The sequence below is a fragment of the Trachinotus anak genome, unplaced genomic scaffold (genome assembly GCF_046630095.1).
Source record: "Trachinotus anak isolate AG129_WGS33_773 ecotype Australia unplaced genomic scaffold, CSIRO_AGI_Tana_v1 ptg000010l, whole genome shotgun sequence".
Taxonomy (NCBI): domain Eukaryota; kingdom Metazoa; phylum Chordata; class Actinopteri; order Carangiformes; family Carangidae; genus Trachinotus; species Trachinotus anak.
The window spans coordinates 9,262,016-9,286,468 of record NW_027273861.1 but is presented as its reverse complement, the minus strand read 5'-3'; the positions used below and the strand labels follow the sequence as shown (position 1 = coordinate 9,286,468).

The following is a 24,453-nucleotide window of genomic DNA, read 5'->3' as shown; positions in this document are numbered from 1 at the left end:
ATTGGGTCATTTTCATTCCAAGTGAAAGTGATTCCTCCAAAAAATTCACAGGACACTGAAATCCAGACTAATGACATTTTTAAAGCAGGATGACGGACTGAACACCATGTGCAGCAGGGGGAACTCTGCTGCTGAGTTTTACTCTGGGGTTACTTTCTAACAAATGTAAATAACCTATTAAAGATGGAAACCGTAACAATGTTAAGTTAATAAATTGTTTTAAAGCTGTGTATGTGATGAATTTTCATAAAATACACAAACTTGTTGGATGATCTCCAAATTCTGCTGCTGAAAAATGATGATGGGCTGCACATGCCGTGGTTGATTAAAGAAGACAGGCAGCAAACTTTCAAAGCAGCAGCTTTTCATCTCTCTGCTGTTACATGACATGTTAAATAAACCCTCCACTGAAAAACACACCTCTGGTTAATATTTCATGGTAGCAGTAATTTAACAGATTTACAGTGATTGATTTTTTAAATAGATTTTCTGTACCCTCCTGGAGTTTGAAAAACTGCTGATACAGCAGTGAAACAGTGCTATATTCACCGCACGTAATAAATAGAGGAAACTTAATGACTGAAAGTAACATAACATTACAAACTCCCCTCGTTACGGACAGTCTGTGCGGACGGGACCACTTGAGGGCAGTGTTTCTTTCTCATCTAGTCAATAATGAGCTTCACACTCCGTCCCGGTAGGCGCCGGTAATGCGTCGTAAACGAGATTTCCAGCCCACAAAGAACATCTGAGAAGTGCGTTTCTCGCGAGATTTCAGTTCCTCAGAAGGTGTCCTTGCGAAGTCCGAAATGGGGTACTGGGACATACCTGACGGCACAGATTGCGTCGGGAAAACATGGATAACCACCAAACTGGGCACAGCTTTGGGTGAATATCAGCATTGATAGAATAATTCCGAGTCGTGCTGGCTATAGATGCGTATTGTCGCGCTGTTGCTTGGTTAGCGTTAATGTTTTAGCTAATGCTAACGCGTTGTAGCTAGCAGGTTAGCCCCGGACTGGTTTGAAACAAGCTGCTTTCACATTATAATACAGACACTAAGATAAATGAATTTGGTTTGATAAGCGCGAATCTGACTGCTGTGTTTTTGCAGCCACTGGTTTCTTAAGCCACAAGCAGCCAACGTATAAATCCTGCACAAATATTACTTTTGTTGCTGTTAGCAGAATGACAGCAACACACACTAGCACTGGTGTTGTGTAGACTAACTTGTAGAGATTTTTGACAGTGTCACAACTCAAGTTTAAATATTTGACAAATTTAAGGACAATTGCCACCAAAACTCCAATAGTCTTAATTACAGACGACATGTCTAATACCACCTTAATCCCAAGTTTGTGAGTGGTTGATATTTGGAAAATGTTAAATTGACTGTACTGAGCTCTGTAGCCTCTTTATTCTGTCTTGAGAGAACAGTGACATTATATGTTTTGCATTTTAATTATGTGAAATACTTAATCTGTTAAGATTTGTCAATAATATCAGTGTCCACTGAGTAAGCAGTCATTAATACATATTGGTTTATGCTGCATTTAGGACCATCAAGTCAAATTTAATATATATAGTCCATCATCACAGATTTGCCTTAAGAAGCTTTACAATCTGTAGTATACAACACCCAGTCCTTAGACCTTCAGATCAGATTAGGACTCATAATTCAGAACAACAACTTGGAGTTCCTCTCATACTCACCACTGCAGAAACCACTCAGTGTGTCTAAAAGAGCAGATTCAGCCCTGTGTAACTTACTGTGTATTTCAAATGTGTTAATGTGTTTCTCTGTATGTGTTTTCAGGCCTGGTTGGGTCAGCCTATCACATAGTGGCATTCCAGCCTGACTCTGCATTGGGAGCAGTACAGAGGGCCACCACTGCAACTGTTACCATGGGTAAATTTCCATATTATCATTTAAAAATCCAAACTAAACAGTAGTGTGGTCTGGCAGTGTTTTCCACAGAATCTGAGGGAGTAGTAAGTATTTGAGTGACACAACATGACGCAATGGAGCTGGATTTAGTGTTCAATTATGCATTTGTCACAAAGTACATAGCACGTAAAATATTTGAAGTGGAGCACTGTATAGTATTTAACAATCAATTTAAGAAAGCCACCCCACCTCACCACTGCTCAGGTTTCGCCACAAATAGAATGAGAATCTGTGGGGAACACTCATTTCTTTTATTGTTGTTTCTCTTCTGGTTTAAAATAAAACTAATAAAACTAATAAAACAGCACCATTAAATGTTAATTATTTTTAAATGTTAAAAAAGAGTTACAGAATAAAAAAACAAAAAAAATATTTAGTTACAAATACTTTGCAATGACTGACCTCCTGAGACGCTTGTATCTGCTGGGGCTCTGTCAGATGTGTTCTGCAGCCATCTTTAGATACTGTGGGAATGTTCTGGATTAAGGTGAGGAGAGCGACTAGCCCAGTCAAGAATATTCCACTTTAGCTCTTAAACTCCTTGGTTGCCCAGCTCTGTCATCAATATTACCATGCTGCATTATCCTACAATTAAAGCTGAGAGTAGGCACTTCAACCTCATTGTCTCATTTTACATCCAGAGGGCTGGAGTACAGACCCAGAGCAATGATGAGTGCATCACTATAAGTCCCCAAGTCATGTGACTTAGACTGTTTGGTTTAATTGAGCGGATGTATTGACCTATGGATTCCACAAATTGCTCTGGATGATTCCATCAAATTGTGTAATGCTGATATGGATGTCTTTTCGTGTTGTACCAGCCACCATGGGAGCCATCTTTGGCATGGCGACGTGTCTCAGTGCTCATGCTCGTGAAGCTCCAGATGACCCACTGAATTACTTCATTGGGGGGTGTGCCTCTGGGATCTTCCTGGGAGCCAGAAGTAAGTAACAGTCCTCAAGTGTAACTGCCGCCTCATAAAGACACTTGAGTGAACATTGTTATGCCAATGTTAGCATTGACAACTGTTTACTTTGCAGTCTAGAAAAAAATCATGCAAGTTCGGCATCAAACTCCATTACTTTACTTGCCAAGAGCCGTCTACAGTAGTGCAAATCAACGCCAGTGTTCGCTCTTGTTTTGCCTCACTTTTTTTCTTCTACTGAAGTCAGCATACTAACCAACTAGCCCTGGTTCTGGACCTTCTTGTCATTTTCTGATACCACAATGATGGCTGAAGCTCTTGGAAGCTTCTGGCAAGAAACCACATTACACATACAGCCCCTTTAAACACAGTCAGTAAGGTCTGACAATTCGCATGCACAACCATGTACTTTGTCATGTTTGGTCTGGTAATCTCGTGACCATGATAGTATAACCAGGGTCATTTGTTGTATATCATGCTCCATTTCTCTCCCCCCTCTCTCCTGCATTTGTTTAATTCCCGCGATGCTCTTTAGTTTTAGTAAACGCACCTTTGGCCAAGAGCAGATACTGACTTTATTCTTATGAAGATCTATCCCTGTCATCTTAACACATCTGAACACTGGAGTTTACCCTATTCCTCTCTATACTACTAAATCTACTGGACCAAGTGGTCAAGTAAGTTCAGGGCAAGTTCAACAAAACTTTGAAAATCTCTTCCTGTGGTGCTCAAATCAAGACATTTTATTGTCCCCTGATGTGAAGGTGTACAAACACAATTGATTTCAGATGAGGTGTATTGATTGCAGTATTACTTGAGTTAGTGAGATCTGTCACAGTAGCAAATGATCACAATAGTTGATGAAGACGTGTGAGAAGTCACCAGGAATCATGTCTGGCTGGAGATGGACCCTGATGAAGGCCCGAGTTCACTGAGCCTCCTCTCCATCTCATGTCCACACAATCCATGTCTTTGAAGCCGTGATGTCTGTTTTTTTTCAACACACCAATAAACAGGCTGTCAGTACTGCTATGCAACCCATTACCCTTTGTAGACAAAGCGATTAAGTTAATTATTTCTATTAACACTGTTCATTACAGTTTTATGCCAGATTGAGTGTAAAATTATGCCAACAACTTGCCTAAATGACGCCCTATTGTCTATCTGTCTGTGTGTGTGTGTGTGTGTGTGTGTGTGTGTGTGTGTGTGTGTGTGTCTGTACATTTTCAGCCCACAGTCCTATGACAGGTACGACATCGTGTTTGGGTCTGGGAACACTGGCCTACTTGACAAAAGTCGGCAAGATGGAGGGATGGAGGATAATTGGACCACCCAAACTATGAGGAGGAAGATGGCTGTATGATTTACTTCATGTTGTACAAAGAACATTAAAATGTAATAAAATTATTGTGAAAATGACAAAATAAACTGAGTCAGTTCATTCAATCTTGTAATTTACAAGTTTAGTTTGAATTTCCCTGTTCATGTATTTTTTTACTGGTCTTTAATAATCTTATTATCAATGCATTTACATGTGCACTGTCATCCTGGTTATGATTGAGTTTTTAGAGTATTTCAGTTATGAGTTGCACATCTAAACATCAGATCTGGGTTTCAGAAACCTGTATACGCTGCCTTGAGTGCTCCAGTGTGTGGCATGCAAAATGCAGTGGATGAGATAGTATGTGTGTGTTGCTCATATTGTGGGGACTTAAATCTAGTTAAATCACATGATGGGAACGTGTCTTCCTTATGGGGACAACAAGCAAGTGTCCATTGTGTAAATCATTAAATAAAAAGTGAAGGGTTTGAGTTAGGCCATTTGCCAGAGATGCATCCCCAGGAACACACCTGTCGTGTGAGTGTGTGTGTTGTGATGAACAACACAATGATGACCTGGTTAGTTTCGAGTGACCTTACTGAGTGTTAAATCAACTACAGACCCGATTTTTTTTCTCTACAACACCCGTCAAGTTGTATTCATCGGAAGCATTAACATTCTGGTTTATATTTAACGTGGATCGATGAATGCTGCAATTCAAACAGACTTTTACTTGTGAAAATCAGAGATCTGTACGTGGTGCCCACAGGAAGGGATGGAGAACAGACCGAAAAACTCTGGCTCACTGCTGAGCTGCATGCACAGCTATTCACTGCTGTTGGCTGACATGATCACTGACACGAGGCAGATGTTCAGTGGTCAGTGAACATGCACTCTCTTTTGTTGACGGGAGCAAATTAGTTGATGTGTCTGGTCAATTATACATTTTGAATTGTAGTTCAGTGCTACAGACCTGTGTACTTGACCTTGTTGCTGCTGTTGCTGTTGCCCTCGACACTTCTTGAGCGGGTTGTACACTGTAGAACGCTGAAGAGATCACTTGTTAGCTTCAGGGCTTGCTGGACTTGTTCATGTACCAATGTCAGATATATTAGACGCCTCTTTATTGACAGACTAAAGTAGACAACATGCCAAACTAAGAACTTAACTATACAAGTAGCATAAAGGACCAGCATATTACTTTTTTGCTATTGTCATTGAGCAGTGTTGCATTGACCAATTAAACATGGATTCAAGCTACTGTTATGATGTTATGATGTTGTCTTTGCCAAGAGATTATTGCTAACCAGTGAAGTTTGACCATATCAGTAACAAAGTGATTAATAATTAAGCTAAGGGCTGTCTTCACAGATTCACATACCTCTCCGATGTTTACTAGCAGGACTGGCAAACTCTGTTACACAGTCAGAGGAACTAAATAAAAAGGAGAAAAGCTGGAGGACTGAGTGTCTATTAGGAGTCAACACGATCTGGAAGTTCGGAGTAAACATGTCTGGCAGTCCCACTACAGGTCTGAACCTTCTTTCACTCAGTTTTATGCCCGTAGGCTCTGTGAATGACTGCTTCTTCAACAAGCTTTATTTTTATGGCACGACAAAAGCTGATTTTAGAAACAGCTTTGCAGAGCATGTAAGACAGGAGGACAGGGGGAAGTGGAGATACTCTAAATGAGACAGATATGTATTGTGATAAACTTAAAAAAACCTGCTAATTCATCAACTTAAAAGGGATGAGAACCCCTGTAGAGCTTTTCACTTAGAGTGTAATAATCATTTTCCTTCAAAGACCTACCGGCTAAGGGGTATGATGAGGACAAAGCAGCTGAAAGATGAATCTTTGGTGTCTGTTGATGCGAGGCCCCACAAACATCATGAGTATTCAGTTCACCCAAGTCAAAAGAAAAAACAAAACATATCATATCCCTTGTGCTTTGGATGACATCACTTCGATGGGCAATCAGAGGGCACCATATTTCCATAAATCTGTTGTCATTTCCCTTCAACTTGGCACTGAGCCTTTCTGTTGGAGCCACCTAGCAGTTTCCATGGACCAGTGGGTTATGATTTTTCATGAATCCAAATATTCATTTTATAAAAATGATTCTATTTTTAGGTGGCAGTATAGTAGAAACTGGCCTGGACCTCTGCAAATACTGTGTTTTAATATTGTACTGATCTCTTTAGTTATGCATGACCGAAACTTAAGATAGATATTCTTGCACAACTCCAAAAGCAATATATATATTTATATGCCCCAGCTGTCAATTTACATTTTAAACACCATGGTGATCTACCAGGATCTGTTTTGTTCAAAACATGAGGTGTCCTGTGAAATATTCTATACTGTATTTCTTTGAATTTGTTACCGAGAAATGGAGAGTTGGTGGCCCAAATACATCCTCCATGGGTATGGCAAATTCTGGGCCCCAAGCAGTCTCTTATTTTGAATACATAATAATATTCTGTGATATGTGCTTCTCATCATATTTCAACCCTCTTCTCTCAACATACTGTAGCTTACAATTAGCTACTGTGTAATACTATTACTATGGTCAAATTCGGTTTGCTGGAGTATCATGCTTAAGAAAACAATATTCTCTTCACATTTAAGTATTTATCATTTTCAGTTCCAAAATACCATCATTGTTTTCTAACTCCTACACAGAGAAAATGCTTCCTATACTGCATAATATAATATGTAATTTTTGGTATCTATATATTTTGTACATTATTATATTGTTATTATTCATCTTTCTAAATATTTGTTATTGCAATTTCTTGCAGCTTTCCTGTTGCTGCTGTAACACTGTGAATTTCCACACTGTGGGACTAATAAAGGCTATCTTATCTTAATAAAAGACAACTAAACAAGACTTCACTAGTCATGTTTTATTTGCATAAACTAAAGGTGCTGGCCTTCCAACAACTGCTAGCTTTTATATTGCTTTATATTGTTGTAATCTATTTTATGCCCCCAAGAAAACGCCACCTACCATAGTGAAGCTCTATTCTGTGCTTGGCATGCAGGCAGCGGCCCCTCAGGGTTCACCACTGCTGCAACTCCTGGCACACGTCTCAGTTTGAATGCTGTTGACATCACTGTGGTTGTCGTCTACTTTGTCTTTGTCATGGTGGTTGGAATCTGGGTAAGAAGTGCCTCAACTCACTTTACACTTACACCTTCAGCATTATTTTAAAGATTATCAACGTATCATAAAACACTATGCTAAATATGCTAAACTCTGGATTATACGTGGTAAAGAGTCAATTTGGGCTTGGAAGGTTCCACTTTGCTTTAAGTAGAAAATAAGAAAGCTTTACATGAGCAGTTGTTCCATGCTGAATGTTTCTTTACATGGGTTAAAATTGTTTCCTTCATAATCCAGGGCACCTTAAATGTTTTTGCCTCGTTGTTCTTTAATCAGTCAGTATGTGTTTAGGCATGACCACTCTGTGATATACTGTTGATCTGATCTTTATTCCTGTCCTGTAGTCATCAGTGAGAGCCAATCGCAGCACCGTGGGGGGCTACTTCTTGGCCGGTCGTTCAATGACCTGGTGGCCTGTGAGTACCTGTTGGCCATGATGTTTCCCTTTCAGTTCCATCTGAAGTGTTACATCCTATATACTGTCAACATACTGCACTTTTCTGCTGTCTGCATTCATGTCCTGTCTGGCACTCAATGGTTAAGTTTTGCTGCTCTTACACCTTCTGTAACATTTCAGAGCTGTTCATTCTGTCGGTGACTTTGTAATTGACTATGGAGTCAACCACTGATTTATTTTCACAAGACTTAATAATACGATAACGATAATAATACGATAATACGATGAATATCAGAAACACAACCATTACTGCCACATTAAGAGTATATGTAGCTATTGGATGTTAATGTTAACAAGGGGTGGTGGAGTGTAAAGTTTAATTTTGACAGAGATAACACACCTATAACAATTATCATAACAAACATGATTTATGATGATTTTTCTAATAAAGTTTGCTTATCCTAACTAGTTAACTTGTCCGTTGGGTGGTTCAACCCTTTACATTTGATTGATGCATCCCGATTTAGTTAATTACTAGTTTTGCAAAGATTACAGTTACAAAGAACTTAGGACAGACTTTATGGACAAACATAGTGAAGAGTTTACAAATTGTATCACCTCGATAGCATCACAACTTTTCAAGATACAGTTATAAACCTTAATCACAGAAACACAGACTTGTTATCCTTTTGCTTTCCTTCCCTGTATTTACATATTTGTCTTTGAATAGGTACCCAGTAAGTATTTTATTGACATACTAAATAATTACACTTCAGAGGCTGTGATTTAAAGAACATTCTGTGAATCCAACTTTCTGAACCCTCAACAAAAGCAAAAACTCAGTTTGTTTAAGTAAATTTAAGCTTATGTTGTGATTGTGTATTATCTGTATGTGTTTACAGATTGGAGCCTCACTGATGTCCAGTAATGTTGGCAGTGGTTTGTTTATTGGTCTAGCAGGGACAGGAGCAGCAGGAGGCATCGCTGTTGGGGGATTTGAATGGAATGTAAGAAACATGGTCTAGGACTATACTATATGTGATGTGCAGTGTTGTGCTTTCACCAAACATGGCGTTTAGCCTGATTACCAAATAGCTCAGTTTTGGTCTCATCAGACCATAGACCACTTCCAGCTCACCTCAGTCTGTCATGCATCTTTTGGCGATAACACTATCCACTACAGTATTGTAAAATGTTATCCTTCTGTTAAACTGTAGCTGAGATGTCATGAGGTTTTCACTGTGACTGGTGAAACAACCTCAGCTGTCACAGTTCTGCTGGTGGCTTCCCTCACTTGTCTCCTTCTTGCACACTCAGTCAGTTCTTGAGGATGTCCCGGGCTGGGGAGATTTACAGCTGTGCTGTTCTCTTTCTGTTTCTCAATGATTGATTCAAATATGCTAACTCCACTGCCTGCTGATTGTTCAATGTTGGAAATCTTTTGCCCACCCCATAACTTTTCAATCACCTTTTAAGAGTTGTTTGTTTCTTTATCATCTTGGTGTTTGTTATCTACACTACATTCTCCATTTAACCAATTATATGGCTTACAAAACCAACTGGCTACACCAGTGAGGATTCAGGTTTGTCTTATTACAGTAAAGCAGGTGATTTGTGTGGTGTCAAACTTATGTTATTGTGCACTGCATAAAAATGCATTTATAATAAAGGAAAAACAGCATGTTTTTTGTAACCTGGGAGTGTGTGTGTGTGTGTGTGTAGGCAGCGTGGGTCCTGGTGGCTCTGGGTTGGATCTTTATTCCTGTCTACATCTCTGCTGATGTGGTGACCATGCCTGAATACCTGGCCAAGCGCTTTGGAGGCCAGAGGATACGCATATACATGTCTGTGCTGTCACTCATCCTCTACATATTCACCAAAATATCTGTAAGACATGCACACTTACATTTGTTCATTTAGCAGATTCTTTTATCCAAAGTGACATAAAATGAGATACAAACCAAGACAGGGTAGAAAAATATTGTGTGTGTTCATATGCATCTGTGTGTGTTACCCAGACAGATATCTTTTCGGGGGCATTGTTCATCCAGGTGTCGTTGGGCTGGGATCTCTATCTGTCCACAGGCATACTGCTGCTGGTCACTGCTGCTTACACTGTGGCAGGTAAACAAACTCACACACACACACACACACACACACACACACACACACACACACACACACACACACACACACACACACACACACAAACACCAGACCTGGATGAATCACTGAACAAACCACAGATGTAGGCAGTGATTCAGAGGTCTGGAACCAGGTTTCCAGGTTCAGGACCTTGGCCTGCTTTTGAGACATGGCTGAGCTGAAGATAATATTATTTTACATCAGTAAACATATGACATTATATGTTGTGGTCCACAGTCATATTAACCTAAAAAAACATCTGACCCACTCTTACATTTTTTTTCATCTGATGACTGTAAGACGTGGTTGAAAGTGCTAAGAAGTGGACATTGCGTCAAAATCTTTTAGTCATTTTCAAGTCAGTGATGTAAAAGAATAATTAAAACAATGTTTTAATCCCAACTCACTTATATCCTCTCCAAACTAACTGTCTGATAACAGTTCCTTGTTGAATTCTGCCTCATGTTGCTCAAAATTGTCCTCATTCTCAAAAACAACGCACATAATAACATAAGTGTGTGTGTGTGTGTGTGTGTCTGTGAGTGTAGGTGGTTTGACAGCAGTGATCTACACTGATGCACTCCAGACTGTGATCATGGTTGGAGGAGCCTTTGCCTTAATGTTCATAGGTAGGATGGACACTCACGGAGACAGACAGAGGAGGACTGTCTGTGTGGAGAACTAAAACTGAAAATGACACTGACTGAAGTATTATGTTTTGAATCAGTAATGAGTATTTTTGAGTGAACATTTTAATGCCAAATATCTTGCAGAAAGTAATTATTCATTGCTAGTAAAATGTGTATGTGTGTCTCTGTATATTTTCCAGCGTTCTCCAAAGTCGGCTGGTATGAGGGCCTTGTGAACAGTTATATGTCAGCTGTTCCCTCAGTGACGGTCGCCAACACCACCTGCCACCTACCTCGCAGTGATGCCTTCCGCATGTTCAGAGACCCTGTGTCGGGGGATATACCCTGGCCAGGTCTGGTGTTTGGCCTCACAGTACTGGCTACATGGGTCTGGTGCACAGATCAGGTGACTTTGCCGACACTAAGACATGTTGTTCATAGGATATTTCAATTGTGCGTCTGCGTCTATGTTACAGTATAGAATCAATTCATCATCTACAGCCATCAAAGTTATGAGAAGCAGGCATATTGAAGATTTTAAATGATTGTCCTCCTTGTGTCTCATGAGGGTGTCCCCTAGTCATAAATCCACAATTTTTACACAAAGCATGGTAATTGCGGCAAACATTAAAAGCATATTGAGAGTCAATGCAGAAAGTAAAATGTTGACCAAGGGCCAAAATGAAGACGACAAAGAGCTCTACAGCCTGGTCTGAGAGATGAGCTGGAAGAAGTTCACTGGACACTACCCATGTGTCCATCATCAACATAGAAAATAATATCACAGTTAGACAAAAGGACGTCTCATAGGTCAATACAAAGGCATCGCATTCACTTGGTTGTGCTTCATCAGCTGTGAGGAGAAGAGCTGCAGGATTAAGAACAGAACTCCAGAGTAACATGAAAATGGGAGAAGAATATTTTGCCATTGTATGATTCAAGCGGGTCTGGTGTTGTGCTGATTGTTGGCTGTTTCCCAGGTGACCAATAAGAACATTGTAGATGGGATTAAGAATGGAGAATCTTTTTGTGTCAGAGCCAGAAAATTAGCTGCATCCATGAAAGTGGTGACAGAACTGTCACAAAACTGGTGACAAACATGGATGAGATGATAACAGCTACACAGGCTGCTGTAGGTTGAGTTACAGACATAACAACTCTCCGATAAATTGACACAACAGCAAAATAACTTCAGCAGGAGGGACAAGTCACTCGCAACTGATTGGTTAGGGCACAATTACAGCCACAGTCAAGCAGGAATCAGCTGACTGAATGAACAAAGTAAAACCAAAAGGACCTTCATTTTTTCCTGTTTATTTATGAGAATGGATGGTAGGACAAGGAATTCTTTACAATGTGTGTGTGTGTGTGTGTGTGTGTGTGTGTGTGTGTAGGTAATAGTCCAGAGATCTCTGTCAGCCAAGTCTTTGTCTCATGCCAAAGGAGGAAGTGTGTTGGGAGGCTACCTCAAACTGCTGCCCATGTTCTTCATTGTAATGCCCGGCATGATCAGCCGAGCACTGTTCCCAGGTCAGTCTGTCTGTAACTCTCTGTTGCACTGTCATGTCAAGCGTTCAGCTGTTGTACTTGTATTCGGCTCTTTGATATCTTTTATGGTTTTTGATTTATCACAGTTTTATGTTTTCTTTCTGACAGTTCTGGGTTTATAATGGGATTCTATGGGAAGAGGTTAGAGTGAATTAAATTAATTAAAAACAGACAGTGCCTGTAATCCGACTGACGTGAGATACTCCAGGTGGTGTACATCAGGTAATAATAAACAGGATCAGGCGGTCTGCACGTTGGACTTATGTTGTTTGTCCTCCATAAGACATTTGTCTGTCTGCTGGGACAGTAGAGTGATACAAACCTGCACAAACCTGGACGCTCCTTTCAGCTGGGGTGCTGCTGATACCAGTTCATGTATCAGCAGCACCTTCAACACTTCGTGTACATGCCAAACTGCAGCCTGAATGCCTCATGTTTTTTGTCACAGAAAAATGTTTAAATTTACCCTTTGTCTCGTTGTCTTGTCTGTTTACTTTACTTCTGACTTATTGACATGTGTCTAGACTGTGTTTCCACTCTGTCATTACCGATTAGTAGTTAGTGTAAATTAATGGGCAAAATGTCACTTCATCCATTTAAAATGAAGTCTAAAACAAAATAAAATTGTGAAGAGGTTTGAATACTCTCTGAACCTAAGAAGTTACATCTTTCATTTTCTCCCCTGCTCTGTGTTTGTGCGCGTGTGTTTGTAGATGAAATAGGTTGTGTGGATCCAGCGGTGTGTCAGAGTGTGTGTGGAGCTGCAGTTGGTTGCTCCAATATCGCCTACCCTAAACTGGTGATAGAGCTAATGCCTATGGGTGAGTTTCACACACACACACACACACACACACACACACACACACACAAGTGGTTTTAAGTCTAGTTCAATTAAGCATGAAAAATACCAACCCAAACCTCTAGTCTCAAGGGCAAACAGCAAAAGGGATTCCCCATTGTTTAAAACATTTAAATTAGATAGTGTTGAGATAAAATGTGTTTAAATATTAGAAGAAACTAAAGACTACATAATCTCCTAAATTCAAACATTTGTAAAACAGTCATACAGTATAGCATGGATGTTGTAGAGTACTATGGGATGCATTGATTGTAAATATGAAGCAAATTGTGTCTTACATTATGAAACTGATGCTGACAGACAGTTTATCTGTTGCAGTTTGACAAAAACAAAGAAACAACTTTCCATTTAATTCACAAAGAAGAGATGTAATTCTTACTGATGTCCTGCAGAATGCGGAATATCGACCTCTGTATATTGTCCCTTGAAATTAAATGTTTGACAAACATCCACACGTGGACAACAAATTGAGACTGTGTATAGAGCAATCAAACCACAATGAACCCTACTTCAAATGTGTATTTGACATGCCACAACTATTATGTGTTTACTGTGTTGTTATTTGCTTCTGTGTGATTATTGTTTTTCCCCTGTGCAAACTGATGATTCTCTCTGCGCAGGTCTTCGTGGTCTGATGCTAGCAGTGATGTTAGCTGCTCTGATGTCATCTCTGACCTCCATCTTTAACAGCAGCTCCACTCTGTTTACGCTGGACCTCTACCACAAAGCCAGACCTAAAGCTTCTGAGAGGGAGCTCATGATTGTTGGAAGGTAGCGGTGTAAAGATGAACCAATGCTTGTTCATAAAACTAATAGAGGCGTCAAAGATTCAGCTTCATTAATGCACAACCAGATCCGTCTCAAACCCTTCATGAAATTCTGAGAAAATAATGGAAGGTGTAAATGACACTTTGTTATTTTATTTGTTCCAAAATTCAAAAGCCACGTTGTCAAACAAACAACCTGGAGCCAAATGATTCTGTTTTTCAGTTGCCTCCCTTTTTGACCTCAACCAAAGCTGACATAATAATAATGATGTGTGTATTTTCAGGGTGTTCATCCTGCTCTTGGTGTGCGTTAGTCTGTTGTGGATTCCCATCATCCAAACGGCCAATAGTGGCCAGCTGTTTGATTATATCCAGTCAGTGACCAGCTTTCTAGCTCCTCCCATTACCGCTGTCTTCCTAATGGCTATCTTCTGGCCACGTGCCAATGAGCAGGTGGGTCTCTCTCTCTCTCTCTCTCTCTCACACACACACACACACACACACACACACACACACACACACACACACACACACAAATTAAATTTGGGCATAATCTCAAAATTTAAGACCTTTCATATTTAAAAATGACATTTTTTAAGACATTTTCAAGGACACGGACAACCTGACAAACACAAACCTCAAAGTTAACCTGGAGAAGAAAATTCACAGCCGTACACACAGGCGGACAGTATTGTCACTTTTTTGCTGTGAGTGCTTTCCACAAGCCAGCGCCACAAGATCGAAAATACAGAATCTAAAACCCCTTTTCATCTCTGTCATTTCTTTCTTTGCCAGTAACATATGAGTGTGCATTTAATATTTTGTGTACGTATGTATCTCAGGGTGCATTCTGGGGTCTGATGGCTGGACTAGTGGTGGGACTGATCCGCATGGTTCTGGAGTTCTCCTACTCCGCTCCTGCCTGTGGTCAGCCTGATCATCGGCCTGCAATCGTGGCTGATGTCCACTACCTGTACTTTGCTCTGATCCTGTTGGCTCTCACCTGCCTCATCATTGCTGCTGTCAGCTTGGCCACTGCCCCAATACCTAAAGAAAGTGTAAGGAACATGTCCTGCATTCATTTATTTCGTTTTCATCTGTAAAATGAGACACAGAAGATGATGCTTATTTTTTATTTTCTCCTCCCAGTTTAGATGAAAATATACCCACCGCTGCATTGGTTAGGGCTGGGGATAGCGCTTCAGTCATTCTGTTGAGGTGTTTTCATACAGAAGTGGGCGTGGTTTCATCTAAACAGGGTTGGAAAAGCGATACATGTGTGCCAGACAGAAGAACTGTGACATTTACAAGTTATATTCTGTCGTGTTTCTAATGCTGTATCATAAAATGATTTTAAGTGAGGGCTGCAGATATTTCTGCCTGTGTACTTACCTTGTACTTGAGCCTTTGCTTACAAACCCATCAACAATTGTGCACAATTCCCAGACTGCCAAATATAAATAGGTATAGTACAAGCTATGAAACAGTGTGAGTCAAAGGCTGCTACTTTATGACCTTGGTGAAGGGAGTTAAAAGTACAGTCCAACTCCAACACAAACCCCTGTTGGCTGCTCTTATTAACAATCTGGATGTAAGGTTTGAACATCACAATTACTATTACTCACTTTTATTATTTTGCCACCCTGCAGATTCTCACAAAGCGTGACATTCATATTGGATAATAACAATATGTACAACTGTGTGTCTGTTGTGACGTTTGTTGCAAACACTGCAGAGGTAAACACTTTAATTTGTGGCAGGTGCACAACAGTAATCAGGTTTCACATCTGCAGGAGCTTAACAAGCCATAACTAAACGCACAACAGGAAGTGCTGCTCAGAGTTCAAAGTATCTTTATTGTCTCTTACGGGAAAAATGATTTGCAGCCAGGATATACAGAAATAAATCTACAAAGACACATGTGGCACTACACACCTGCTGTTATTGCTTTTCCTTTGTGTTTCACAGAAGATACAACTTCATACCCCTGCTGGGGCCAGCACATGTCATTTTGTGGCCCGAAACATCACTGACCACTAATATTTCAGTCTGCACCACTGCACACACTGAAGTCCTTTTATATCTCTCTAATCTCCCCGAACTTTGTTTGGCTGTGTTCTATCCCCATTTGTCAGACACCATCTTTGTGATGGGACCTCACATCTGCTCGACCAATCACGATCTACAGTACTCTCACCAGTCCCTGACAGTTTCTCATATTAAATGCTTCATAAAGGTGTGCTAGATATTCCTTATGAAAGCACCCGGAACTTACATTTAGTGTCACCTCCTGAGCGGTGCTGAAATTTAGTGAACCTGTATTACAGATTGGAAGGTAGACCATGGTACTGACAGTTTTTTAGCTTTGTAGTTTAGGGAGTGTCTGACAATCGTGCTTGAGCTCCTCCTCTCCTGTCCAGCTGCACAGGCTGACCTGGTGGTCCAGACATAGCCAGGAGCCTCGGATCGACCTCACACCACCTCAGATCACTTCTGACCCGGTGAACTCTGACGTCAGCTCTGACTCTAACCGTCCGCCAGATTCGTGGTGGCGGCGAGCTGCTCTGTGGTTCTGCGGCCTGACTGGTCCAAACTCTGGCTCTGCACCTCCAGTGACAGAAACCAGTGGACTGAACTCCCTGCAGGAGAATCCTCTCTGGAGAAGAGTCTGCAATCTCAACGCTCTGCTGCTGCTGACTGTTAACGTGTTTCTGTGGGGATACTTTGCTTAATGTGCAGGTGTTGTGAAATCCTGAACGCAACGTTTTCAGTAAGGTTAGACTGGTATACTGGCATTCGGTCTGAAAGCCTTGTTCCAGTGGCTAAACCATTCAGTTGTTATGCTGGGACTGTATTCTATGCAACTGACTGTTAATTTAGAAGTAACTTATCAGTAAAGACATATGGTTTCTAATAATGACCATGCTGTACTCTTATTTAATCACTGACAAGGTCTGTAATCAGTTTTTAAACACTCCTGAAAGAAGATGTTTCTCTTGCTGTGGATTTAGGCTAAAAAACTAAAGGTATTAGTGTGGATGCAGCCGTAGTTTATGTACTAATCATTAGCAATGACTTCAAGGAAACAGACACTGAACAGATAAAGAAAAGTATTTATTTCTATCCAAAAATTCAAAAACTGTACAAAGATCTGTTGGTAAGTCGTCACATGACTGGAATAACGAGACATCTGAATGGTGATTTAACAGTAACAGAGATTTTGAAAGCATGTTCACATGGTTGTCTAAGTTATTGATGTGCTCACCAGAGTGGAGGGAGACAGGAAGTAGAGTTTCTGACAGTAAACAACACCACTATCATCTGGTATCCACTGGTAGATATGACATCCCAAAGCGCAACTCTGAACAAACTCAGTTTACTGTGAGTGAAGTGCTCATGTCTCAGTGAGACCATTGGTCCTGTTGGAAGCAGATGACAGCTCTCTCCGAGGGGAGGGGACGCTGCTCTGAGGGGTTTAGCTGTTCTGGGAGGCCTGCTGCATGATGACTGAACAGAGGCTCAACATCTGCAGGTACTCATCTGCACCATCTGCCAGGCACTTACTCACAACCTGAACCACAGAGGAAACAACACAAGCAGAATTTATAATGTGGCAGTCCTTTTGAAGGACATTAACTTCTACATAATATATCAGTGAATTATGGTCCTAATAAAATCAATTAAATCATTATATGTTAGATTTTCTTGGCAAAAACTCAAATGCTGCTCATGAAATGCTTTACCTGTGACCAAGTCACCTTTCCAGGGAAGGCTTGATGTTAAACTGAAGGCTGAACCCAACTATGTCTCGTAGAAATCTGATCATTTACATTTTAGTGGGTAGGGTTTAGCATAAAGCTTATGTTTAAGACCATAAAGTAGACGACAGGCTAAAAATTAAACTTGACTGTGTCTAAACTCGGCCACAGATCACTTACAAAGTGAAAATAACACCACTTCAGAGTGAACTGAATGTTTTGTGCTTGATGCATCTTATCTTTAGCTTATCACATCGCATCAATTCCAGGAGTTGCATTCTCTTAATAAAAGATTCATTTCTGTGTACAATTGAATAAATAAGATGTGCTAGATTTAGTAGGCTGCACTTGTTATTTTAATGTGTCAGATATATGTTTAATCAACATTTGGGTAAACAGAATTGTATCAGATTGAATTTGGTTTCAACAAGGACTCAGACTGGAATCAACAAAGCTTGACTGTTGACTTTGAGCCAGTATCATGTTCCTGTTTGCTGAGAGGTCATAAAAATGCAGCCTGGGTTATCTGACTGTCATTCAGCTGAACACAAATTCGTTTGGATGAAACCGTCATGTGGCCTGTACTGTAGCTACATCATATGTATTGTCACACCTGGCACCTGCGTCCTCTTTCCCCCCTGATTTCTAGTTCGTTCTGTTTCCAGGAGCATTAGGTAAAAATTCTTCACTATTTCACAGCACGCTAATTCAAGCCCATATGCTACCTGGGGTAAAACGTGTCCAGCTGGTGATAATCAAGCTAGTTTCAGCCGAGCGACCAGCAGCACTGCATTTGCTTCTCGTATGCTGCGAGCTTTTCCTCACACGCCCCCACCTGAATATAACTGATTACCCATTTTCCCCAGATTGCACCAGAACGAGCGCTGCATCAGATCACTTACCGCCATCTTCTCTGTGATGGCTGACTTCTGCTTGTCAGCCAGATCCCGCTCTATGATAGACTCATGGAGCTGACCCAGGATCTGTGTGGCTGCGTAGCCTTCATCCACCATGTTCTGACAGAGGAGACGTTTAACATGTGAGAATGTGATTGAATCATTTAATGTGTGACATTAGATTAAACTGGCTTTTTCTGTTATTTTTTTTCTTTATTTTTCATAATCAAATATTAAAACAAAGTCTTTGGCCTGAAACTTTACATGTGAAATATTAAATTCTGAACAACTAACAAGAAATTGAAAGCATTTCACACTCAAGACAGTGCTATAAATTTAGGCCACAAACGCAGAGACAAAGCACCGACATGTCGTCACCTACCCTGACTGCAACCTCTAGTTTCTCAAATGTTCCTCTGAAGCAGATCTGGAGCATGTTGTCGATCATCTTGGGAGGGACAACCTGTACGACAGCACAACAGTGAAATGACTTGAATATAGTGAAGCATAATTTCAGATGTACGGGATGTTTTAACTAACTAAATGAATCATAAATCATCATCAGTCCCTGCAGTCTCCTATATAACACACAGAAGTACGTCTCACCCCGGCTATATCAATGACAGCACGCTCTGTGATCTCTTTGTCGCTGTTGAGGCGCGCAGCGCTCTGGAGGAAGGTGATGGCTTTCCGCAGGTCTCCGTCAGACACCTTCACCAATGCTACTATACTCTAGATGAACAGAGACAATCATCACACCTCCACTACACTGGCTGTGCAAAAAAAGCAGCTGGACTTCTCTGCCAGACCTGAAGCCTAATCAGATTCTCTTGGTGAGTAAAGGAATGAAGTTTGATGCTGAATTTGCAACATTTCTTCTAGACTGGTGAGTAAACAGCTGTTGATGCCAATGTTGGCTATGTAGCAACAGCAAAACTTACAGATATGATAAAACTTAGAGATAGCTTTAGGTCTAGAAAGACGTTCACTCTTTATTGCCGTCACAGAACAGAGCTGCTCTGACGACATGTTTTGGCTGTTTTTGCTGTATTAATATTTGAACTGATCCACAGGCATGAAAGACATAAAAAATTTCTTACAGGTCCACATTACAGCAACACTGTCCCATCCTTTCTTTTTTACCTCTTTGGTGCACTTGAGGTTCTCCTTGTCACAGATCTGCAGCAGGCGCTCTTCTTGGATCTGATTGGCTAGAGGTTTGAAGCGAAACTTGGAACATCTGGAGGTCAGAGGTTCAATAATCCTAGCGAGCACAGATGCACAGAAAAGTCAGGATCAGTCAAACAAAGAAGTGTGTTTGTGTAGCCGTCATCCACCATGTTCTGACAGAGGAGACGATCAGTCAGCTGACCTGCTGATGTAGTTACAGATGAGGCAGAAGCGGGTGGTGCGGGATTCCTTCTCCATGGTCCGTCTGAGTGCGGCCTGAGCCGGAGCTGTCATAGAGTCTGCCTCATCCAGGATGATGATCTTAAAAGGAGGACATGGCTTCCCACTATAATACAGAAGAAGACAGTGACTGAAAGTTAAGTATTAGTCTGGAATGACTGAGCGACAAATCAAAAACTATTCATCCCAACATTAAGGGTTTAAGTTTAGTTTTAGTGTTAACGGGTATTACACAGCATCAATCAGGAAAATTGTTCTATATTATCATCAATGCTGACTCACTCTGGGCGAGTCCCAGCCACGGTGAGCTGAGCAAAGTTCTTGACCTTCTCTCTGACGACCTGGATGCCTCGTTCATCGGAGGCGTTGAGCTCCAGCACCCTCTGTCTGAACAGCTCTGGACTGGAGGAGGACGGGATTCATACAAGAGGGAAAATCCATGAACGGAAAGTGAATAATCAAACTAAAACAAAAAAGGTAACTGACAAAGAGCGGACGTCTCTGCTTCTTACCCACAACCCCATTAACACTTCACTCACCCATAAAGTTCTCTGGCAGCAGCTAAGATGGTGGAGGTCTTTCCTGTTCCAGGGGGGCCATAGAAAAGCAAGTTGGGAAGCTGCAATCACAACACAAACCCCAATGAGAGTTTGCCTTCCTGACTTTGTAGGATGTCACAGAAAAACCACATGATTTTGCGCTGAATACATTTTTTAAAATTTACAAATTGCCTTTATTTTGTTGCAATATTACTGCTTCATTTTAATATTGTTATTAAGGATTTTGAGTCGGTTTGTCTCCAAGGAAGTGTGGAAAGGAGGGAAAAATAGGTATAAGAATTGAAAAGAAAAAAAAAAACCAAACAAACAATGGTGTTTATGTAAATATCATATGTTGTCTATGTAAGACACTCGTACTCAAAGATGCTTCTAAATATGGACAAGAGGAGTCAGGGTGATAGTCTTGAGAGACCCTGCCCAGTGTTAGTACAGTGTTCCTAATAAAGTCAGTTTATCAGCTCCTGATACTTACATCAGCTCCTTCCAGAGATTTCTTCAGCACTGCTACCACCTCCTCTTGAAAGGCCACCTCGTCAACAGACTTTGGCCTGCTGGGGTTTGCAAAAACAGAGCCTGTTAATATTTATTTACCATGTCGCACTAATTAATTAGTCACAGACATAGACACATAAAGTGCTGAAGATTATAGGCATTATGATTAAAGAGTATATTGAAGAGTATATGAGGTGCCATTTATTGTTACGAGAGGTGAAGAGACACTGGACCAGTGTGTAGTATTCAGTCTGTCCCTTCCTACCATGCAGCTGACATTAGCTAGCCAGTGGTCTGGAGGTATCTGAATAATGTCTAGTCAAAATTAGCTGAAACACAAACGACAGGAGCAGATGTACTGGTGCGCTGACTTTAACGTTCTACATGATTAACTCATCTAACACTGACAGCCCATAGCTATATGGGAAAACCGTTGTTTTCTTTATATGCAGAATGATGCAGGTTTTTCATTATTCTTGCTCAACTGTCACATGAAATTATTGAAAAATTAGATGTTTCAATCATGTTTCAGTTTAAAGTTAATGTTTTAGTTTTTAAAGTTGTGTGAAACAAAAACATTTGATTCACATAAGAATCATGATTGTCCACTCAGAGGACAGAAGTCAATGGTTTGACACACAGTGCACTGGAATAAGTGCCAAAATAGAGTACCTCCGATTCTATTTTTATTGAATCAAGAATATTTGTCAAATCAAGAATCTGAGTTGAGTCGCAACAAGAATTGTGAGATGGTCATAAATTACCACCCCTATTAGTTTTCCTGTATTTCGCAGGAAAAAAAAAATTAATTCAAATTGTGAGTCGTCCCCAAGCTTGGAAATAAAGAACACATAACACCAGAGATTTTATTTTCTTAAAAGGTTTCTTTAAAGGTTTGCTATATAAGATTCTTCTGTACCCAATGTGTGTGATTCTGGTGGATTCATACAATCAGACACAGTACAAGTTTTTGGGGTTTGCACTTACTATTTTTCTACCCATGGTACAGCCTTGGCTTTCTTCTCTGTACTGGGCCCTGCTGCTGCCTTGTCTTTCTGAGGTCTGGAAGTGTGAACAGTCGCTCCTTTCAAAAAGGCCTGCATGACTGCATGATTTTGGTAAAAGCATCAGAAACATCCAAAAAAATTACATATGCAGAAACAGACACACACATAAATAAATATGACACATAAACAAAGCTGCAGCAGAGAGTGCCTCTTGGATATAGGATAAATCATGTCCGCAATAGCTAATGTATATTCAAAAGGTCAAACTACCAGTGACAGAACAATATTGAAATTACACAATGAAATCCAACAGTGTAACGTTAGTTTGATGTGGCTTAATTTTACAGATAATATTTGCTACCAATTAAATAGTCCGTTATTCAGATAGTAATGTCAGTGGAAGAGTTAACCCAGTTTAAATAATGTGCCGATGAATTTCTCCGAGTTTAACATGTATTCCTCTGAATACCTACCAAGTTTTGTGGTTAACCTGTATTCGCTGCTAAAATAACTTGATGTAGCGTTGTCGTTTAACATTTATAATGACAACTACTCACGTAAGATGCTATAGTTTCAGTGGAATAAATTATAGATAGCGTCCCATCTGATGCTAATTAACCCGCTAACAATTAGCTGGTGCTGGCCTGTTTACTATTGGTTAGCTAATAGTATTAGCCAATTGTTTCCTGTTGATTCTGCAGCTAGACACATCGAGCTTACCTTATATATCAGCAGCTGTTAAGGCAATGACCTAAATATCCCACAGTCCGGGTTGGTGTGTGTTAAAGCCTAAATATGATAACAACGTCTCAGCATCAGGAACAACCCTGTTGTTGACATGTGTAACAGCAGCGGTATCTTCCCGCTCTGGCGGCAAACATAACTTCCGCTGACGACATTTCGTGTGTTCCAATCAGATGCTGCTGACGCTGCGGTCTAGTCCCGCCCCCCGATAGACTGTATATAAAAAGGACGGGATGCTCAAGCGCCCTTCTCAGTTAATACCTTTAAAGAGGATGATGGGTTATAAATAAAGTGAGAACTTGGCCAACCATTGAAAGAAAAAAGTAACTCTTGTCTGTATGTCAGATCTGGGTGATGTGCCATAAAGGGCAGCTTGAAAGAACCTTTGTTACCACTGTGTAAGGTTTTGACTGCTTCAATAAAAAAAGTTGCCAAATTTCAAGTAAAATTGTGGGACACCTTACCGTTATTATTTTATTGATCCACATTGGTGAATTATATCATTTAGCTCAGTGTTTAGATGCTTTGCTAATATGGAGGCAATCATTTTATAATCAGTTCTCCAGTTATCTGAAGAAGGGATTTTTGTATGTTTGGGAAGTTGTTGCTTAATGACAATTATTCCTTACAGATAGCCTCATTATATACAGCCAGTAAAAAAAAATTGCAATTAGGTTGGCAAATACTATTAATAATAATTGATTAATATGAATTAATTACCAATAAAAGCATTATTATTAAAACTTATAATTAGAAATTTCAGAGGTAAGTCCATCATTGCTTGCGATTTATCATTATTATTATTATTATTATCATTATTATTAATATTGTTGTTGTTGTTGTTTTGCAGATCTTTTATACCTGAGAGTATTTCCTCCAAGTAACCTTATATAAGCATTCTGTGCTAAATTTATACCAGCTATTGTTGTATTTTTGACTGAATTCAGAATATTAGAGCTATCATAGGAATCACTAAGGTGATAAAGAAGTTGGCTTGTCTGTTTAGTCTTTTAATAATGAATTAACTCTTTCGAATGTGACAACATGGTTTTCAGTGTTTGCTTTGTGATCCTTAGTTAGAGCAGAGACAAATGTCATTATTTTTCCTTCTCTGGATTTTACCACATATAAAGCGGCCAACTTTCCTGTTTCATAGTATAAAAATCGCAATGCTTCCCAGAGTCAGAACCATTTCCAAAATCTTCATTGACCCAGTTCTGACGTGTTTCTGACAGAGAACACTGTTTCTTCGGGAAAACTGAACATTTAGGCGAACTCAAGGTAAACCAGTCGTTATGAAACAACGTGTTGTGTCACTACACCCGGCAGCAGGAATCAGGAATCACGTCCACAGGCTCACACGCACCGAGTCCATGTTGTCTCACTGAGCCCGTGGACTCCAGAGCGGCCTCTTTGCTTCACGTGCTGCAGCTCAGCGTGTACGGAAAGTGTCGAAGGCAGCCGAGGGAAGTCGAGTATCCAGGTTTGTACATGGCTGTAACTGAATGCTCATCTTACCTAATCCTGCTTTGTTAATGCAACATATCTGGACTTTTTTCATTTTTATTTTTTTTTTGGTAATGTGGTATTTACAACAAGCAAATCGACTTTAACTAAATCAACAATGTTGCACAATCTGCATACATGACCACACACTGTCCAGGATTATGGATGTGCTTTGTTTGGCAGCTGCTGTGCCATCGATGCTGCATGTCTCTATTGTCTGGAAGCCTTCAGCACGGCCTCTAATTGGCTGGCGGAGCGCTGTAAGTGGCAGGGTTAGGCTGTGCGCAGATGTCTCTGGTTAATGGTCTTCTCCCAGCGGTCTCCTCGGTCCCAGGAGCCTGAGACCCGTGGAAAGATGCTCATGCCCCGCC

The 24,453-nt window shown here is 40.4% G+C and overlaps 3 protein-coding genes across 4 annotated transcripts; 2 read left to right on the top strand and 1 right to left on the bottom strand.

The window, feature by feature from the left end:
- The first annotated feature begins 729 nt into the window (after positions 1-729).
- ndufa11 (NADH:ubiquinone oxidoreductase subunit A11) lies at positions 730-4,320 on the top strand. The gene is made up of 4 exons (XM_071487362.1): positions 730-888; positions 1,817-1,909; positions 2,770-2,892; positions 4,105-4,320. Exons 1-4 carry the CDS (start codon positions 810-812, stop codon positions 4,215-4,217), a joined length of 408 nt encoding a protein of 135 aa, XP_071343463.1. The 5' UTR covers positions 730-809; the 3' UTR covers positions 4,218-4,320.
- A 1,241-nt stretch (positions 4,321-5,561) lies between these two features.
- Positions 5,562-16,813, top strand: slc5a9 (solute carrier family 5 member 9). Its single transcript, XM_071487350.1, has 14 exons — positions 5,562-5,726; positions 7,243-7,361; positions 7,709-7,780; positions 8,664-8,768; positions 9,484-9,648; positions 9,780-9,885; positions 10,455-10,535; positions 10,736-10,941; positions 11,930-12,065; positions 12,797-12,904; positions 13,563-13,713; positions 13,994-14,162; positions 14,552-14,767; positions 16,130-16,813. The coding sequence occupies exons 1-14, from the start codon at positions 5,705-5,707 to the stop codon at positions 16,439-16,441; spliced, it is 1,968 nt and encodes a 655-aa protein (XP_071343451.1). The 5' UTR covers positions 5,562-5,704; the 3' UTR covers positions 16,442-16,813.
- rfc4 (replication factor C (activator 1) 4) lies at positions 16,805-22,694 on the bottom strand. Of its 2 annotated transcripts, none has more exons than XM_071487359.1 (11): positions 22,553-22,694; positions 21,813-21,930; positions 20,806-20,884; positions 20,313-20,392; positions 20,056-20,175; positions 19,736-19,879; positions 19,507-19,627; positions 18,970-19,095; positions 18,746-18,826; positions 18,370-18,483; positions 16,805-17,280 (listed from the first exon to the last, which is right to left on the bottom strand). In XM_071487359.1, the coding sequence occupies exons 2-11, from the start codon at positions 21,926-21,928 to the stop codon at positions 17,185-17,187; spliced, it is 1,077 nt and encodes a 358-aa protein (XP_071343460.1). In that variant the 5' UTR covers positions 21,929-21,930; positions 22,553-22,694; the 3' UTR covers positions 16,805-17,184. The 2 variants fall into 2 exon arrangements, with proteins under 2 accessions (XP_071343460.1, XP_071343459.1); XM_071487358.1 differs by lacking the exon at positions 22,553-22,694 and adding an exon at positions 22,306-22,439.
- Between the last annotated feature and the right edge of the window lie 1,759 nt (positions 22,695-24,453).

Excerpts from the sequence above, each read along its gene's own strand:
- slc5a9 (XM_071487350.1), top strand. The coding sequence starts at position 5,705 with ATGTCTGGCAGTCCCACTACAG. Across the intron at positions 12,905-13,562 it reads GATAGAGCTAATGCCTATGG|GTCTTCGTGGTCTGATGCTA; the intron begins GTGAGTTTCACA and ends CTCTCTGCGCAG. Across the intron at positions 14,163-14,551 it reads GGCCACGTGCCAATGAGCAG|GGTGCATTCTGGGGTCTGAT; the intron begins GTGGGTCTCTCT and ends TATGTATCTCAG.
- rfc4 (XM_071487358.1), bottom strand. The coding sequence starts at position 22,369 with ATGTTAAACGACAACGCTACATCAAGTTATTTTAGCAGCGAATACAGG. Across the intron at positions 19,096-19,506 it reads ACCTCAAGTGCACCAAAGAG|AGTATAGTAGCATTGGTGAA; the intron begins GTAAAAAAGAAA and ends CTGTTCATCTAG. Across the intron at positions 18,827-18,969 it reads CTGTCATTGATATAGCCGGG|GTTGTCCCTCCCAAGATGAT; the intron begins GTGAGACGTACT and ends GCTGTCGTACAG.
- ndufa11 (XM_071487362.1), top strand. The coding sequence starts at position 810 with ATGGGGTACTGGGACATACCTGACGGCACAGATTGCGTCGGGAAAACA. Across the intron at positions 889-1,816 it reads CAAACTGGGCACAGCTTTGG|GCCTGGTTGGGTCAGCCTAT; the intron begins GTGAATATCAGC and ends ATGTGTTTTCAG. Across the intron at positions 1,910-2,769 it reads CACTGCAACTGTTACCATGG|CCACCATGGGAGCCATCTTT; the intron begins GTAAATTTCCAT and ends GTGTTGTACCAG.